Source organism: Chenopodium album, chromosome 11, assembly GCF_948465745.1.
Source record: "Chenopodium album chromosome 11, dcCheAlbu1.1, whole genome shotgun sequence".
In the NCBI taxonomy this organism is placed as follows: Eukaryota; Viridiplantae; Streptophyta; class Magnoliopsida; order Caryophyllales; family Amaranthaceae; genus Chenopodium; species Chenopodium album.
The window spans coordinates 48,234,403-48,252,624 of record NC_137844.1 but is presented as its reverse complement, the minus strand read 5'-3'; the positions used below and the strand labels follow the sequence as shown (position 1 = coordinate 48,252,624).

At 34.0% G+C, this 18,222-nt stretch overlaps 3 protein-coding genes across 3 annotated transcripts; 2 read left to right on the top strand and 1 right to left on the bottom strand.

Moving 5' to 3' along the window:
- Window positions 1–2,242: 2,242 nt before the first annotated feature.
- On the top strand, window positions 2,243–4,460 carry LOC145566734 (uncharacterized). The gene is made up of 4 exons (XM_081626058.1): window positions 2,243–2,942; window positions 3,025–3,281; window positions 3,378–3,726; window positions 3,826–4,460. The coding sequence occupies exons 1-4, from the start codon at window positions 2,243–2,245 to the stop codon at window positions 4,455–4,457; spliced, it is 1,938 nt and encodes a 645-aa protein (XP_081482184.1). The 3' UTR covers window positions 4,458–4,460.
- A 7,740-nt stretch (window positions 4,461–12,200) lies between these two features.
- On the top strand, window positions 12,201–14,659 carry LOC145569012 (uncharacterized protein C24B11.05-like). The gene is made up of 8 exons (XM_081628387.1): window positions 12,201–12,242; window positions 12,436–12,520; window positions 12,650–12,715; window positions 12,795–12,892; window positions 13,025–13,150; window positions 13,250–13,456; window positions 13,597–13,662; window positions 14,217–14,659. Exons 2-8 carry the CDS (start codon window positions 12,469–12,471, stop codon window positions 14,370–14,372), a joined length of 771 nt encoding a protein of 256 aa, XP_081484513.1. The 5' UTR covers window positions 12,201–12,242; window positions 12,436–12,468; the 3' UTR covers window positions 14,373–14,659.
- A 694-nt stretch (window positions 14,660–15,353) lies between these two features.
- On the bottom strand, window positions 15,354–17,875 carry LOC145566733 (uncharacterized). The gene is made up of 4 exons (XM_081626057.1): window positions 17,546–17,875; window positions 17,335–17,400; window positions 17,036–17,212; window positions 15,354–15,461 (listed from the first exon to the last, which is right to left on the bottom strand). Exons 1-4 carry the CDS (start codon window positions 17,873–17,875, stop codon window positions 15,354–15,356), a joined length of 681 nt encoding a protein of 226 aa, XP_081482183.1.
- Between the last annotated feature and the right edge of the window lie 347 nt (window positions 17,876–18,222).

The following is an 18,222-nucleotide window of genomic DNA, read 5'->3' as shown; positions in this document are numbered from 1 at the left end:
AATTAATAATTAACAATTAACAATTAACAATTAATAATTAATAATTAACAATTAACAATTAATAATTAACAATTAATAATTAACAATTAACAATTAAAAATTAACAATTAACAATTAGTAATTAGCAATTAATTTTTAATAATTAATAGTTAAAAATTATTAATTAGTAGTTATTAATTAATATTTAATTACTATTAATAATTAGGAGTTAATAATAAAACTTAATAATTAATAATTAACAATTAATATTTAATAATTAGTAATTAATAGGTGATAATTAATAGTTAATAATTAATAATTTTTAGTTAATAATTAATAACTAGTTATTATTAGTACTTAATAATTAATAGTTATAGTAGTAATTATTAATTATTAGTACTTAATAATTACTAGTTAGTTAGCCACAATTAGTAATTAGTAATATATAATTAATAATCAGTAATTAATAATACTTAGTGCCTAGTACTTAATAACTAGTAGTTACGAGCAGTAATTAGAAAATACGGGTTTTTCACCAAATGCCCTTGAACTTTTCAAAATTTCACCAAATACCCTCAAGTTTTTCAAAATTCACCAAATACCAGTGACGTATTGTACTATTCACACCATGACCTTAAAGGGCCCCTGACGTTAGTGAACCGTTAGTACAAATTTACCATTTTGCCCCTACTGTCTTCAATGGCGCCATAAACACCATTGACTCCTTGACTTGATCATAATAGACCCAAAATTTTTTACCTTTCGTATTTCTCTTCCTCTCTTTGCTTTGTTCTTCAAGGTTTCATCCAAAAGGAACCCAAAAAAATCACGAAAAATCCAATCTTTTCAAAATCCGAAGCTCAAACCTAGAAGAACAATGTTCCATAAGAATCAGTGAGACGGAATTGTGGGTAGAAACAACCTACGCGACGTGATTCGATAGGGTTGGCTGAGTTTGGAGCAAAATTGTAATCGGAACATTTCATTTGGTATTTGACAACTCGCGCAAGGTACCATTCTCTGTTTCGTTCTTGAAATCAATTTCATTTTTTAGGGTTTTTTGCGAAAATTGATTTAGGGTTTAGGGTTTGATGAATGTGGTTGCTTGATAACTGTAAATTGATTGTTGGTGATTTATATCTGTTATTGTTTGATGAATGTGGTTGATTTGTATAGGTAGTTGTATTTGTATTTGGTATCTGCACTCATTGAATAGGTAGTTGTATTTGGTTTCTGTACTCAGTGAATTGTTTGTGTGCATATATAGGATGACTCATGTATGGCTGGAGGTTATTTATAACGATTCTGCATTTGATGTGCTGATTGAAGACACTGATAGGAGTAATTTAATGGAGTTGTTTGAGTACATGTTTAAGGATTCTGTAAAACAAAGTGTGTATCTTCCTAAGTATTTCACTTTGTTCATTGATAAACCTAGAACAAATAGGAAGTTGGAGTTATGTGATGATACAGATTTGTTGAAAATGTGGGGGTGGAATGAGGGTAAAGAAACCATAAAAGTATGGATACATGCAACTGATGTTCCAGGAATGGTGTTTAAGTCTGCTGAATCTAGTTGGCAAAAAAAGATTAAAGATGAAGCAGAGAAGCAAAGGTGTAGGTTGGAACAATTACAGGCTGAAAGTGAACTAATAGAGCAACAATAATATACTGTTGCTTTTGAGGTGCCTGTTGTTAATGCAGATGATTCAGAAGTTGAGTATATGGGGGTTTTTAACACTGATGTTGCTGATGAGATATTCCCAGGAGTATCTCAACCACAACCCTCCCAACCCTCAACTCCTCCCAAGCAATCCCAACCAACATCACCTCCAAACCAGACAAAGAAAACACCTAGGAAGAAAATGGCCACTAGGAGGAAAAAAACCACCCCTAAAAAGGGAACAAACAAAGAATCCACACCCCAACAAAAATCTGCACCCGAACAACATTCTCCACCCCATCCAGAGTTTCCACCCCAACCAAAATCTCCATCCCAACCCCATCCAGAATCTCCACCCCATCCAGATTCTCCACCCCAACCAGATTCTCCTCCCCAACCAAATTCTCCAGCACAACCAATTGTACTATCCCAACCTTCCCAGCCACAAACAACTCAGGATAAACCAAAAAAGGGAGGGAGATCTAGACCTAAGGGGTTCAGAGTCTCTAAAAAGACTAGTGTAAAACAGAGGATAGGGTGAAAAAGGGTCAAACCACCAACAGAAGGAAGTCTACAAGAATTGGGGCCAGGATAGAGGACATGGTTAATTCTGACAGTGAGGATGATGATTATAGTATGTCTGGTAGTGACATGGATGATGAAGAAGATATTGCTGATTTCATAGTGGATGAGGAAGAAATTGAGTGTTTGTATGATGATATCCCTGAGAAAAATTTTAAAGACTACCTTGATGGATCTTCCAATATGAACAAAACATATTTGAATGGCAAAATTTGGACCAATCAAGAGTTTGGGTCTATCAGGTTAGAACCTTGGTTAATATTTCCAGATAGGCAGTCATTCACTGATGTCTTCAAGGACTACTGCATACAAGAGGGTTTTGGAGTGTTTGTTGAGAAGTCTGACAAGGGAAGGTATGTAGCAAAATGTGCCATCCATAGTTGTGAATGGAGGATTCTTGCTGGAGAGATGACTGATAAGGTTAGTTTGGAAATTAAGAAGATAAGTGGGGAGCACAAGAGTTGTGGCAGGCTGGAGGAGAACCTATTAGTGACTTCAGATTGGCTGTGCAAGCATCTGAAAGCAGACATTAAAGCAAACCCAGATATACCTGTTCATGCTCTTCAGAAGATATGTATGGAGAGAAACAGAATCCTTGTTAAGACAAGGTTATTCTACAAGGTCAAGGCAATGGCTAAAGAGACAATTCATGGAAACTTTGGAGAGTCTTACTCACTTCTACCTAGGTATGCAGAGATGATAAAGGCCACAAATCCTAGTAGTTATGCTCTAATCACTTGGACAGAACAAACACCAACTGAAGTCCCTAAGTTCAAAGCCTGCTTTTTTTTCATTTGCAGCTCAAGTTAGGAGATTTTTAAGAGGGTGTAGGCCCATAATTGGTATTGATGGTGCCCACCTTAGTGGATATTTTAAGGGCATTCTCTTAACTACTGTAGGTATTGACAGTAATAATGAGATATTTGTTATTGCTTATGGGATAGTTAACACTGAGAGCTATGACAGTTGGTCTTATTTTCTAAGACATCTAAAGTGTTTGTTTCAAATGGAAGGCTGCAACAGAGATGACTGGACTTTCATCAGTGACAGAATGAGGGTAATGGCTTACTTTTATGTAATTTGTTTTTCTTCACTCTGTGACACTTGAAATGAATTGTAACACTTAGTGTTTTTTATGTGAATTTGTTTGCAGGGAGTTGACTCAGCAGTACATGACACTTTTCCTAGAGCTACTAGAAGAGTTTGTTGTCAACACCTGTACATGAACTGCAAATCTGAAGGGTTTAGTGGAACAACATTTCATAAGCTCTTTTGGATAGCAGTTGATGCATATAATGAGTATGTCTTCAACAAGGCCATGGAGAAGATCCAAAAGTATAATCCAAAGGCTATAGAGTACTTAGGGAACTGCACTGAACAATGGTCAAGGCATACATTTGACCCAGCTGTTAGGTGTGATCATAATACCACAAATTTTGTGGAGTCATTCAATTCATGCACCAAAAATTACAGAGATCTCCCTGTCCTGACTCTCCTTGAAGGTAACATGCTGATTTTTTATTAGCTTAATACTAGCACTTGCTTTCACTGTTTATGCACACTCTAAACCATCCAATATGTGTTGTGTTTTGTATACCTAGCTATTAGGCAGTGGTGCATGAAAAAAATTGGATCCAGGTATGAAAAAGCAGCTGCTATGGGGCCAAATGACTTGACTGAGTATGCAAGCAGAATTTTGCAAAGTAGGAGTGATGAGTCTAGGTTCTGCTATGCTACAGCTTGTGGTGGTGGGGAATTTGAGGTGAGAGATATGCGTGTTCATTTTCCAATTAAGCTGCAAACTGGTTCTTGTGGTTGTGGGGTATGGCAGCATTCTGGTATCCCTTGCAAGCATGTGTTAAGGGTGATTTACCATGAAAGACTGCAAGCTACAGACTTTGTTTCTGCTTGGTTCAAGGGGGCTGCATACAAACAGGTGTATGGAGAGCATATGCACCCCATGCCTGATCCAAGTCAGTGGCAATCCTTCAACCTTCCTGAGATACAACCTCCATTCATAAAGAGAAGTGCTGGGAGACTATGCAAACAGAGAAGAAGAGGGCCAAATGAAGCAAGGAAGGGAAAGAGAACAAGCACAGTTAAGTGTAGCTTGTGTAAAGAAATGGGGCATAACAAGTTAACTTGTGCAACAAAGAAAAGAAAGACAGCTGATGAGGCTACCACATCTAAGACCAAGTCAACAGCAAACAAGAGATCAAGGAAGGAAGCATAAACTACACCCCAAGCCTGAATTGCTGCAACATTGTTTTTTGGCTACAATGCTAGCATATTTTTGAACTTTGATAATCACAATCTGTACTTATGTTTACGCAACATCTTTTTGAACAACAACTTTTATTGAACATGAATTTTGAAACAAAATGGTAAACTGTAATTTTTGGGTTTCAAAGATGAAATTGCTAAGACAACTAGAAAACAAATGTCTTCCTATTATTTATTCATTTTTTCATGCTGTTACAACCTAATCACTTCAACAACACAACTACAATGATTACAGCCATCACTATCCCTAATTTTACAAGTACATTAACAAGTTTTTGCTGCTTTTTGATCTTCTTCTTTAATTGCTTCAACTCTTCATGCATATTCATCTGTCCTTCCCCATCCCTTGTGTCCGTGCTTCCCCTTCCCCTACTCTGACATTCTTGCTGTTGATTGCTTAAACTTTTATCAACAACAACTTTGCACCATTTGAAATTGTTACACGCATCACACATGTAATAAAGCCTTTGTGGATTTGATGATGACTGGGGACTTCTAATTGCAAATTTCCTCCCACAAACACAATATTTGTTTGCCACTCTAATATAAGAATACTCATGCATTGAGGAGGAGGATCTAGAAATATAACTCATAGCGTGTTAATTTGTGGTTATTTTGGTGAAAAAAAGGATTGCTAAGCCTTGTACATTCAAGAGTATTAATAAGAAAGCAAAATAACGGCTAGTTCCCAAATTTAAAACTAGCCGTTGTAACTTAAACAAAACAGAGGTATTTTGTGTAATTTTTTTCAAATTTTGAGCATTTTGTGTAATTATTTTATAAAGTTAGGGCATTTGGTGAATTAAGTTTTGCACTAACTGTTCACTAACGTCAGGGGCCCTTTAAGGTCATGGTGTGAATAGTATAATACGTCACTGGTATTTGGTGAATTTTGAAAAACTTAAGGGTATTTGGTGAATTTTTGAAAAGTTCAAGGGCATTTGGTGAAAAAGCCAAATTAGTAATTAGTAATATAAAATTAATAATCAGTAATTAACAATTAATAGTTAGTATTTGTACTTAATAATTAATAGTTAGTAATTAACAATTAGTAATTAGTAATATAAAATTAATAATCAGTAATTAATAATTAGTGTTTTGTAATTATAATTAATAATTAAAAATTGCTCGTAGTAACTAGTATTAAGTAATTGATTATAATACTAATCATAAATTAGTAAGAACACATAATAATGTCCTTTAAGGTCATTTTGCATAGTTGCATCCAACAGCTAACAGCTGATTTTACCAAACTTATTTATATACAACAAATGGTCAAACAACCATTACAAACAGCCAATACTAACAGGCAGACAAACAAGCCAAGTTAAACAACCAGCAGCCAACAGCCAATTGCCAAACAAGGCCATAGTTATGCTTGGCAGTGGAGTAATGTCGATGATCATTCTCTAGAATGGTGTAGATTGCTACTAATGCCTTGATGATGTCATGATAATTCTAGAGCATTATTTACCTCAATTAACCGACATTTACTTTAGTGAACATGCTAGATTTATCTAGCAAATTTTCACATAATTGGACTATAAAATTTGGGCCACAACTAAATCCTAATCCAACAATCTCCACCTTGGACCAAATTTTATATGTGCTCGCTATATGAACCCGAGAGGTATTAAGTGGACATGTCACCTAAAAAACTCGCCCGTAACTTGAACTTAGAAGAATGTGACATGTAGGTACCCGTATGATAAGAGCTTGGACGGGATGTGTATGAAGAAGCCATAATGGAAGACCCTTGTAGTACATAGAGACTTCTATGTTTGACGACCTTCATAATGTCATGAGCACCTTTGAATACTTTGAGTACTCCACCTTGAGCCGATATCTTGCACCCTTTAGAATCAAGAGTGCCTAAGGAGATGATGTTATGCTTTAAATCAGGAATATATTGAACATTAGATAAAGTCCTGATCTTACCATCATGTGTCTTGATTCAAACAAAGCCAGTGCCATGAACTTTGCAACGAGATCAGTTGCCCATAGAAACAGATCTATTCTTTACCGGATGATAATCGATAAAGCGATCCTTTTGTAAGCAAATATGGTAGGTGTAGGGAATATTTCAAGCATCCCACACTTGAGCCCCACTGTGATCATACACTTAAGCATGGTGGCGTCCAAAGGGAAGGAAGGTAGAGCAAAAGAGTCGCCAACAAGTTTTAGGAACTTGTAAACCGTTCATAGGGTGAAGGTTACACCCCTTAATGATCCATGAGATCGTCAACTCCAATAGGTCTGGAACCAAGACTGGAAGTTCGGGGATGAAGGTACAAATCCAACCAAAAAGAGATTGAACCTGCCCTAAATAGGCCTCTACTTTATTCTTCTCGTATTCATGTGCACTTTCTGACTAACATGCAATCATTAAGTTAACCCTAAACCTGTTTATCTATGTTGGTTGAATTTAATGCACAAGAAAACTATTATTGGCGATCACTTGAATTATAATCATATTAGTCCTAAACAAGATTATGAATTATCTTATTAAGCGTGATTACAAGTATAAATTCCCTTTAAACCTGCAAGAGAGGGCATGATCAAACAATAACAATAATAAAATATATCAAGCAACATAATAATAATAAAAATAATAATCATCATAATAATAATCATTATAACAATCATAATAATCATAATTATCATAATCATGTTAAAGCATAATATTAATAGCAAGATCCTAGGCATGATACTAACAAGATTAATAACAAACCTTAACATGTCACTAAACAATAAAAATCAAAGCTTTAGCCCTAACATGATACTAACATGCTATTAGGAAAGAAAATAGGAAGCATCCTAGAAATCATAATTGATATAAGCAAATCACCTTAAATATCATACTAAGGAAAGCATCCTAACATGATATTAGGAACCAAAATAACAATCTTAACATGATTTCTATATCATAAGATCAATTAAACAATTAAAGTACTTACTTGGATGCCTCGTATCTCTTTCTAATAACAAAATACACACGTTAGTAACTTCAAGGAAAATAATAAAAACAAACAATCAAATTAAATAATTGAAATAGAGATTTGGGACCAAACCCTCAGAAATATTAAACCTTTCACGTCTAGGGCGAATACAACTTCGAACTTGGCTAGGTGTGTCTAGAACTAATGTATGAGGAATTTTGTGAGAGAAGGTTTAGAAAAAGAATAGAGAGAGAAAGAGAGAGAAGATTGTTGATTGTAGATGCTTCAAAAAAGGGGAGATATGACCTCTATTTATAGGGAAAAAGAGAGTCGAAGAATAAGAAAAGAATCCGAATTCGAATCGAAATAAAACTCGTCGGTCAGTAGTTTTTGCGAATTTTGTTTTTATCATATCTTTTGATCCAAAAGTCCAAATAAGTCATATAATATGTCGTTGGAAAGCTCTTGAAGTCTAATTTCGAACCCAATTATAATCAGATTAAAATCTTTTGTAGATAAAAAGATATGGTCGAAATAGTGAAAGGGTGTCAGTTTTGGATAGAGTTTCGTATTCCATTCATATCTTTTTTGTTATAGCTCGGAATTAATATTATAATATATCATTGGAAAGATAATTTCAAGATCTATCCAACCATGTAAGATTTTAATAAAGATTATAAGACACGAAAATAATATCTGACTGTTTTTGAATATCTTTAAATTCGAATAGAATTAGGACTTAAAAAAGGAAAGTTTTTATTCAATTTCAAACTCTTTGATTTTATCTTTTCAAAAAAGGATAATTAAGATCTTTTAGAAACTTATGGAAGCTTCTAATTAATCCTAATTAGTTTAGGAATAGGATTAAACCTTTGGACCCTCCACATGATCATTGGGTCGTAGGTAAAATCCTTTTTGGGCCCGATTTAGTATTTTGGCAATAACTTCCTCATTATTCATTGGAATTGGGCTTATAATATATCGTTGGAAAGGTCTTTTCAAGCCCCATTCAACTAAACCATTATTGGACCCTTATCATGGACCAAACTAAACTGGAATGCACGTTTTCATAAAATAGGGTGAGAAAAGAAATATTTTCAAAAACAGAAAGAAGAGATATTTTAATAAAAACATCCTCATCACTAGAATTTTCACACTTTCGCTTTGTTCGATAATCAAATGACATGAAAGGTATTCATCACTGAGTTTGGTTTTGGGGAGACACATTTGGGTGTCTACAGTAGGCACAACCGGAATCAAGCACCCAATCATGATTTCTACTTCTTTGTGGAGAAGTAGCCAAAAGAACATCATCGGATTCTATATCACCAAAATCAGCTTCTACAGTTTCCTTAGCCTTTTTATCATTTTCTTCTTTTTCGAGCTTTTTCTTCAACTTTCGGCAATCGAAAACATCATGCCCATGCTTCTTGCAATATTTGCAAAAATTCTTCGATTTTTGCCCATTAGATATAGCCTGATTATTGGTACTATTTTTTTCGTGTGATCTCCCTCTTACATGTAAACCTTCGGCATTTTCATCCGTATGTACTTCAAGGTCAAACTTTTCTTTTGAGAGCAAATTTGATTTAACGTCCTCATAAGAAAGAGAATCATTGCTACCATATAGCATGATTTCCTTGATCTGAAGTGCTTATATGAAGGCGATAGGGAGACAATTAATAACACGGTCTTATCCTCATCTTCAATTTTAACATCTAGATTTTCTAGATCAATAATAATGGAATTAAATTCATTAAGATGAGATTGAATGGAAGTACCTTCGGCCATTCGAATTGTATAAAGCCCTTCCTTGAGACGGAGTTTGTTGGCGAGGCTTTTAGTCATGTAGAGAGACTCCAACTTTAACCATAATCAGGCTGGCGGCTGCTATCTCCTCATGAATGACCTCGCGCAAAACCTCCTTCGTTAGACATAATTGGATCGTGTACAATGCTGTTTCATCCAACTCTTGCCATTGCTCGTCCGTCATAGTAGATGGCTTTTCGGACTTGCCATCAAGTGCCCGTTTTAATCCATTTTGTGTGAGAACGACCTTCACTTGGACTCTCCAAATGATGAAACTAATCTTGCCATCTAACTTATTAATCTCAAACTTCGTAAGCAAAGACATCTTTAATGTGTAAACACTCTAATCAACCTTTGGCTCTGATACCACTTGTTAAGGTTGGTGAGTACACAACGACAGCAAATTAAAGATGTAGAGATTGAAGATAATCAGAAGAAAGATAAAGGCAAGATAAGTAGTGAAAATGAACACACAATATTTAACGTGGAAAAAATTATCAAAAAAACCCACGGATGACGAGCACTGAAAAATAATCCACTACATGAAAAATAGGAGAGTACAAGTATCACCTGTAATTTAGTAGGGTGAGTAGTAATACAACAATAACTCTCACTATAACAATTAAACTCACAAAGGAGTTACAATGGATAGTGAACTATGTAAGGATTATTACAATGATAATTGTTACGAAGGCTTTGGTAAGTTTGGCTTTTTGTTTTGTGGATGTTGTGGATGCCTCAGTTGAAAGCCCATTGCCTATATATATAGTTATGCTTGGCGGTAGAGTAATGTCGGTGATCATTCTCTAGAATAGTGTAGATTGCTACTAATGCCTTGATGATGTCATGATAATTGTAGAGCATTATTTACCTCAATTAACCGACATTTACTTTAGCGAACATGCTAGATTTATCTAGCACATTTTCACATAATTGGGCTATAAAATTTGGGCCACAACTAAACCCAACAATATGCTTATGTGAGATTAATCTGCTCCACCAATGATTTACCCTACAAATGACATACAAAGTAATTCTTTTCGAATGAGACTGATTTTATTTTTTTTTAAATCCATGTTTTTTTTGTGACAAATAAATCTAGGTTGGCGCTAAACTAATATGTGAAAATTGATTAGTGGAGAAAGTGACGTCTGAGATCTGAGTTGTTCCATGACATGAGTCATGTCCTAATATCATCATGAAATAGGATCAAAAGGACAAAATAATTATTAAAATCAACACTACTAATCTACTATGATCAATTAGAAAAGAAAGAAAACATGAATCATATTAACTTGATTTACAAAGGATCGTATAAATGGACATGAATCAAAGTATACTATGCTCATTATACATAAGATAAGATATTATTCTCTTCATCAACTCCTAATATTTATAGGAGAATACATACAGTTACTACTATGGAGTAATTTATACCAGAATATATTATTAGTATCATGTCATTCATATGTGATATATACAAGGTGCTTTCTTGCCTAACATTCAAATAGTGATATAGGAAAGCATTTTTTGCACCCAAAAAAAAAAAAGAAAAAAAAAAAAGGAAAGCCGCCTCAATAATGGGTGTGTTAATATATATATTTATTTTTTATAGGAAAATTTACTAATTTTTTTTTATTTAATCAATAATTTACTTTTTATCGACCTTAACTTAACTTAACTCGAACATGTTTATATTTACGCCTCTAGTCATTTGTCGGATTGGTTAATAAAGGCATTATACTTGACTTTGTGAGTTGTGGTCAAGTTATGAACCCATTTTATACTATATGAATATGATTATAATGTTCACAACTAGTACACTTGTACAGCTAAATATAACACCTACAACAATTCTGACTAGAGTTAATAACGTATGGAGTATTAGGAAAAGACTTCCATTCTTTCAACTAGCTAGCTAATACGCGTTAATGATGATTAGTGAGAAACCAACACCAATTTTCTGCACTAAACTTTGATTAACTTTCAATTATGTAAATTAATTAAACAAATGACTAATTTGTTAGCTAGCCAGTTTGCACAGATCTGAAAGTTTGACAATTCTATCCAAGTCTTTCTTTATTTAAAGTTGACGATGAGTTACATGCTGTTGAATTTTTTTAGAAAGAACATGCTGTTGAAATTAATTATTGGTGAAATCATTAATGTCATGATGAAATTATTGTCATCCATGAGAGTATGAGACTCAATTATATGAATGCCAATCAACTAATCATATCATTTAATAATGAAGAGGCATTGTGTGTGTGACGGGTACATTTTTTTTATTTTTATTTTTTATGTTTAGATAGCCACAAGATTAGCTATATTTAATGTATAATCTTAAGGCCCTGAGATCGAATTTTGCAAAAATCATGACATGGATTATTAACAAATTAAAAGAAGAGATTGGATTATATTGGAGTTTATATTATAGTAAAAGTACATCGATAGATAAAACACGTACACCTAATTTAGATAACTAATCGATAATGATACGACAAACTTTAATAAAATCATACCAAAGAAAATTTTGCATTTCATGCATGAGTATGTGGATCCACATAAAGCATGAAAAATGCCAACATCAAACGCCCTTTGTGATTCTTTCTACACTAAAATAAAAATCGATGGATTTTCACTTTATCAGTGTTATTAACTAGGCAAAGCTCCTCCACTAATAAAGATGACCCAAAAATACAGTAATATATAATTAAAATGAGCACCACTTTGGGTAATTGAAAAAGATAGTTAACTAAAAAGCAAATTAAGGTGACAACAGAAATAATTTGTATGGGTGTTAAATAAAATAGAGGAATCATACATCAGATGTCATTCTTCCTAACCCCTCCACTCCCAATCCTATTCATTTGTAGTTTTATGTGCTAACCAAGAGATTCCCTCCTTCAAATTCTTATAAATACTCTTTCCTCTTTACCCTTAGTTTGTGTATTCTTTCAAACTTTTCTTGCTTGATTAGCATTAAGGTAATTTTATAAATGCTCTTGCTTTAATTAGTTTATTTTAATACTTCTTCCGTTTTTAAAGACTTGTTTCGTATTTTTAAAGTTTTACCCATTTGGAAGTAATTGTCACAAGATAAAAGAAGTCAAAACAGGAAGAACTTTTTAAGAAATGTTCACGTTATTAACAGTTTTTGGTGTATTTTTTATGTGGTAGATTTATTGCTATCTACCCTCCAAATTAAAGAAAATGGATGCTGTTGTGAGCTACAATGGGGCTAAGTATGATTGCCTACTTTTTGGTAAGTTGCAAAAACTTTAAATTAAAATTATTTTTACTATGGAATTAAGTTAATTAATGAATTATTCTAATAAACTCTAGGACTAGAAAATTTTTGTGCTAATATAATTATGTTTTACATAATTTTTAGATTTGGATGATACTTTGTACCCATTGAGTTCAGGGGTCAACTTAGCTTGCAGAAAGAATATAGAAGGTATGTTCCCAAATTTAAGGAAAGGGGGTCGTATTATTATCAACTATAATCCTGCAATAATATTGATATTTTGTGACAGATTACATGCTAAAATTCTTGCATATGGATGAAAGTGAGGTCCCAAGGATGTGTCTAGATTTGTATAGGGAATATGGTACCACTATGGCAGGTCTTAAGGTATGAAACTATCCCACAGCTGAACTTCTGAGGCCCGAATTTGAGACCTTACACATCCTTACATAGTTACATGTTACATACCCCTGTTAGGAGCCCCTGAACTTGAATAAGATGTTAATGAAATGATTTCAGGCACTTGGATATGAATTTGACAACGACGAATTTCACGAGTATGTTCATGGAAGTTTGCCTTATGAAACTCTGAAGCCTGATCCTGTGTTGAGAAACCTTCTGCTCTCGACTCCCCAACGTAAAATTGTATGTACACTTACTGTCTTAAGTTAATATAGATATAGTATGGTTAGTTTGTTGTATGATCATTTTAATAATTTGTTTGATTTTTATGGTGTACTGCAGGTATTCACTAACTCTGATAAGGCACACACAGCTCGTGTGCTGAATAAGCTCAGTTTAGGAGATTGCTTTGAGGGTATAATATGCTTTGAGACGCTTAATCACCAAGACAATAATGAACCAATCTCTAAGTCACATATTTTGTGTAAACCATCTGTTGAAGCTATTGAAGCTGCTATTAGTATCGCGAACTTAGATCCTAAAAGAACAGTAAGAATCCTTTATCGCCTTACTTGATCCTGTAGTCTGTAATAATAATCCCCGAAACAAAATACTTTTTTCTGTCCAATTCAATTATCTGTCAGTTCATCTTACACTGCTAACACGATTATTATTGATCCTTCCTTCAGATTTTCTTTGATGACAGTGCTAGAAATATTGCAAGTGGGAAAGCAGCTGGACTTCACACCGTTGTTGTAAGCATTCTTTACTTCAATAATCTACAAGATGATATAAAGGGCATATTCTTTATCAGTATCTTTGTTTGCTTTACACTAAATACGAAATACTTATGTTGTTTGTTTATGAGAGAGGGGATAGTAGAAGAGTCAAGAGTGTAATACAATGACTATACCAACCATCATTCAGAAATCTAATCAGACAGCACTAAAAACACATACAAAAGGCTAAAATTTACCCATAACTGTCTACAAGTAGCATAAGTTTGGTACTAGTGCATTATGAGTATTCCTTTAGTAGTTTTAACGCGAAAACTCCTAGACTTATCTGGCCGGAATTTCACTTACTTTTAAATGGCTTATTATAATTAGCCCTATGTACACTGAACATGCCTGAACGTTACTGTTATTAGTTGTCAATTATACCTCAGATTTGTTAGCCTTGAATTGAACATCTGTTTTCTTTTTTATTATGATGTGAAATTATTATCCGAACTTGTTAGACATAAAACTTTGATTTAGTGAATCTTATGATATAGGGAACAACTAAAAGATGGAATTGTATTATGTAGGTGGGGAGGTCAGAACTTGTTCCAGGGGCTGATTATGCATTAAGGAGTATCCACAACATGAAAGAAGCACTTCCTGAAATCTGGGAAGCCGAGGCAAAGGAGCACCATGAGCAAGTCCTTCAGGCAGCAGCTGCAGAGACCGTTGTTCGAGCATAATAACCACCGGTCCACCCTACCATCAAAGTCCTCCATCCTCCCCAACCCCCCAACAAAAAAAAGAGCAAAAACGTCCCAATGGTAAAGCGTTATTGATTACTTTAAAAGGCTTTATCAGGGGTGACAGAAAGAAGGGTGAAGTTTAGAACTCTTCTGATAGATGTAACTTATCGATCCACTGTAATTGCTTGTATAAGCTTGCCAAGAATAATAAATGACAAGGTATGCAGCATATTGCAGTTTCTTCTGCTAATCTAGCAGCATGACTTTTTTTTTTTTTTTTTTTTTTTATGTATGAACCTTTTTTATGACTAATTGAACGGAAATAATTGCTATAAACCTATGGACATCTATGGTGAGCTTTGAAGCATCTGAATTACATGCACAACTTTATAGCACAGAGCATAATTTGAGAACACGTGCCACTCCAAAGTGTAAGCGCCACACCTTGCATTTGAGAGACTATGTTTATGATCATAATATTCCGTGCTATGCAGGTGCATGATAAAGAGCTGATCAAATTAAAGACTTTCAGTAACTCTGAGGATTGAGCTTGCTCATAACCCGAGCTAATAAAAAAAAGGCTTAAAATGAAATTTTTTTACTTTATTGTGGGACTGAGTCTGTGATACATTGTCAAGAAACTTAAACATATGTGGAGTAACAGATACATGAAACTCTAGGCCAATTTTCCCTTGTTAGATGGCTAACACTAGCTAAAACAGACACACTCGATAATGAGCAGCAGCATTAACAGGACGCATAATACCTATGAATCTATGATCTCATTTTTAATTATCTAGAAGCAAATTATTGTGGCTAGAAATTAAAATATGTATGATGATTATTGCAAACAACAAAGGACCACATATTTTTGTTAAAACAATCATTCATGCACTAACTTGTTTAAAGTATATCAGCAAGCACTAACCAAGGATAAAACTAAGCCACTAATCCTAGATTTGTTTTATATATTACTAATCAGTATCCATCAAAACACAAAGTAGCCTGGAATGTGAGAACCTGACACGACCTAGCAACATCAGCAAGCGCATAATGCTGTGGCCTGTAGTACACTGCAGTTGAAATCTGCAATTACTAATTTACTACAGCACGTCATACCACTAATCTGTCATAAAAGTACAGAGAATAAGGATGAATGGATGATCTCTACCATTGTGGAAATACAACCCATCTCTACCTAAAGTAACAAGGACTACAGTCTACAGAGTATACACTAGCAGAGGCAACTGCATGATTCTGTCTTTTTAGGCACAGAGTAAATATATTATAGACACAATAGAGCTCTACTAATAGTCTAATAGATTGACAATGGATGAGTTTTTCTGGTTAAGTTTGAAATGAAAAACATGAATATACTTGTTAGAAATCAAAAGCAACACAGTTTAACAGGAGAAAATTCAAGTTTATCATCTATTCACCTAGATGAACTAGGAATTATCAAGGATCATTTTCATAGAAGTGCATGTAAGTTTGGGGATGTTATTGTAATTTTCATATTTAGGGTGCGTTTGGTATGAAGTTAAGAACATCGGTAGTGTCATCTTGGACATTTTTGAGCCCAGAGCGAAAACTAAACAATGAACACATATTTAGGGTGCGTTTGGTATGAAGTTATGAACATGGGTAGTGTCATCTTGGACATTTTTGAGCCCAGAGCTAAAACTAAACGATGAACACATATTTAGGGTGCGTTTGGTTTGAAGTTATGAACATGGGTAGTGTCATCTTGGACATTTTTGAGCCCGGAGCGAAAACTAAACAATGAACATGTATTTCATACACAATCAAAATAATTTGATTTGAATTATTTGACTATTTTATATTCCACCGTGAAGTATCGATATTTTGCCGCGTGTCATTGTCAACTTTATTGATTGGTGTAATTTATTGCATTTTTCAATAAAAAAGAAAAGAGAAATTTTTGGGGAATAAAAAGTGAGAATTGGGGAATGAAAGTGAGAATTGAGGGTATTATGGTCCGAAAATACAATCTATAAATGAAATGAAATAGAAATACGCACGTCATTTTGGAACTTCTTTTAAGAAAAACAAACCATCAATATATTTATTAAGGGATGAAGGGAGTACCATAATGACTCTGTTAGGGGTGGAGTTGCAGGTAAATTTACCTACGCTAATATGTAAGTGTTTGTAAATAAACTTCAACTTGATTAAATTGGTTTGGTTTGCATCTATCGTGGCTTACTTTAAAACAAGTTTTTGGGCCAAATTAGCTTTTGACTCTTTTGTAAGTGATCCGTGTTATTATTCATGGTAAGTCTCCCTATTTTCCTGGAGAAAAATCTTTTTTTTTTTTTTTTTTTTTTGAAGAATGCCAGAGAAAATCATGAGTACTTATCTAGCTAATTTACAAAAAATTTGAAATAACAACTAGGCTTTTTGTTTGTTTTAAATAGATGAAATGACAAAACTACCCCTATATATTAAATGACAAAAGTACCATTGACTGTTGTAAAATAGTGTATGTTCATTATCACTAGGTAGTTAATTTTGTATATATATACTACTTTATTGGATGATTAATGTGAGTTAATTATAATTTATGATATTCTTCATTCTTTCTAGATTCTCTCCCTTTCCTCTACTCCTTCATCCCCTTCTCTTTACTTTTACAATACGTTATCAACACCATTCTTTTGAAGATCATGAGTGAAAAAAAACTTTGGTAAGATATGCTTTGTCTGATCTCCTTTAATGTATCCTTCCTTGAGCTGCGCAATACATGTTGCATTATCCTCATATAAAACGGTTGGTGCTTCTTTTCCGGAAGATAGACCACAATCTTCTTGTATATGCTGAATTACCGATCTCAACCATACATATTAACGACTAGCCTCATGAATAGCTAAAATCTCAGAATGGTTAGAAGAAGTAGCAGCTATGGTTTATTTCATAGATCACCAAGAAATGGCAGTACCTCCATAGGTAAACACATATCCAATTTGTGATTGAGCATTATGTGGATCGGATAAATAACCTGCATCTGCAAAACCAATCAAATCTTCTTTTGACGATTTAGAAAAGAATAAACCCATATCTTTCGTACCTTGGAGGTAACGAAGTACATGTTTAATCCCATTCCAATGCCTCCGAGTTGGACATGAACTAAACCTTGCCAATAAATTTACTGAAAATGATATGTCAGGTCGAGTATGGCTAGCAAGGTACATTAATGCTCCTATCGCACTTATTAAGTATGGTACTTCTGGACCAAGAATCTCTTCATCATTTTCTCGAGGGTGGAATGGATCCTTCTCTACATCTAGTGATCTTACAACCATGGGATTACTCAATGGATGTGCTTTATCTATAGAAAACATTTTGAGAACCTTATCTATGTATGTTGATTGATGCACAAGGATTCCATTCTTTAGGTGCTCAATATTTAATCCCAAACAAAATTTTGTTTTTCCAAGATCTTTCATTTCAAATTCTTTCTTTAAGCATTCTACTGTCATTGAAATCTCTTCAGGAGTTCCAATTATATTCAAATCATCAACATACACTGCAACTATAACAAATCCTGATCCAAATCTCTTTATAAAAATGCATGGGCTAATAGGATCATTTTTTAGCCTTCTTTCAACAAATACTCACTAAGGCAATTGTACCACATATGCCCAGATTATTTCAATCCATAAAGAGATTTATTCAATTTAATAGAGAATTGTTCTCGAGAACTAGATTTTGTTGCTTCAGGCAGCTTAAAACCATCTGAAAGTTTCATATAAATGTCATTATCCAGTGGGCCGTACAAGTCTACGTCCATCAGGCGTAAGTCTAGTCCTTCTCTTATTGCCAGGCT

What these genes read in the sequence shown, in the direction of transcription:
- LOC145566733 (XM_081626057.1), bottom strand. Translation starts at nt 17,875, where the DNA reads ATGACAGTAGAATGCTTAAAGAAAGAATTTGAAATGAAAGATCTTGGA. An exon ending in GACCTGACATATCATTTTCA is followed by an intron (nt 17,401 to 17,545) that starts GTAAATTTATTG and finishes TTGGTTTTGCAG; the next exon opens with ATGCAGGTTATTTATCCGAT. An exon ending in ATATGTGTTTACCTATGGAG is followed by an intron (nt 17,213 to 17,334) that starts GTACTGCCATTT and finishes TCGGTAATTCAG; the next exon opens with CATATACAAGAAGATTGTGG.
- LOC145566734 (XM_081626058.1), top strand. Translation starts at nt 2,243, where the DNA reads ATGGTTAATTCTGACAGTGAGGATGATGATTATAGTATGTCTGGTAGT. An exon ending in TCATCAGTGACAGAATGAGG is followed by an intron (nt 3,282 to 3,377) that starts GTAATGGCTTAC and finishes ATTTGTTTGCAG; the next exon opens with GGAGTTGACTCAGCAGTACA. An exon ending in TGTCCTGACTCTCCTTGAAG is followed by an intron (nt 3,727 to 3,825) that starts GTAACATGCTGA and finishes TTGTATACCTAG; the next exon opens with CTATTAGGCAGTGGTGCATG.
- LOC145569012 (XM_081628387.1), top strand. Translation starts at nt 12,469, where the DNA reads ATGGATGCTGTTGTGAGCTACAATGGGGCTAAGTATGATTGCCTACTT. An exon ending in CGACTCCCCAACGTAAAATT is followed by an intron (nt 13,151 to 13,249) that starts GTATGTACACTT and finishes GGTGTACTGCAG; the next exon opens with GTATTCACTAACTCTGATAA. An exon ending in CTGGACTTCACACCGTTGTT is followed by an intron (nt 13,663 to 14,216) that starts GTAAGCATTCTT and finishes TGTATTATGTAG; the next exon opens with GTGGGGAGGTCAGAACTTGT.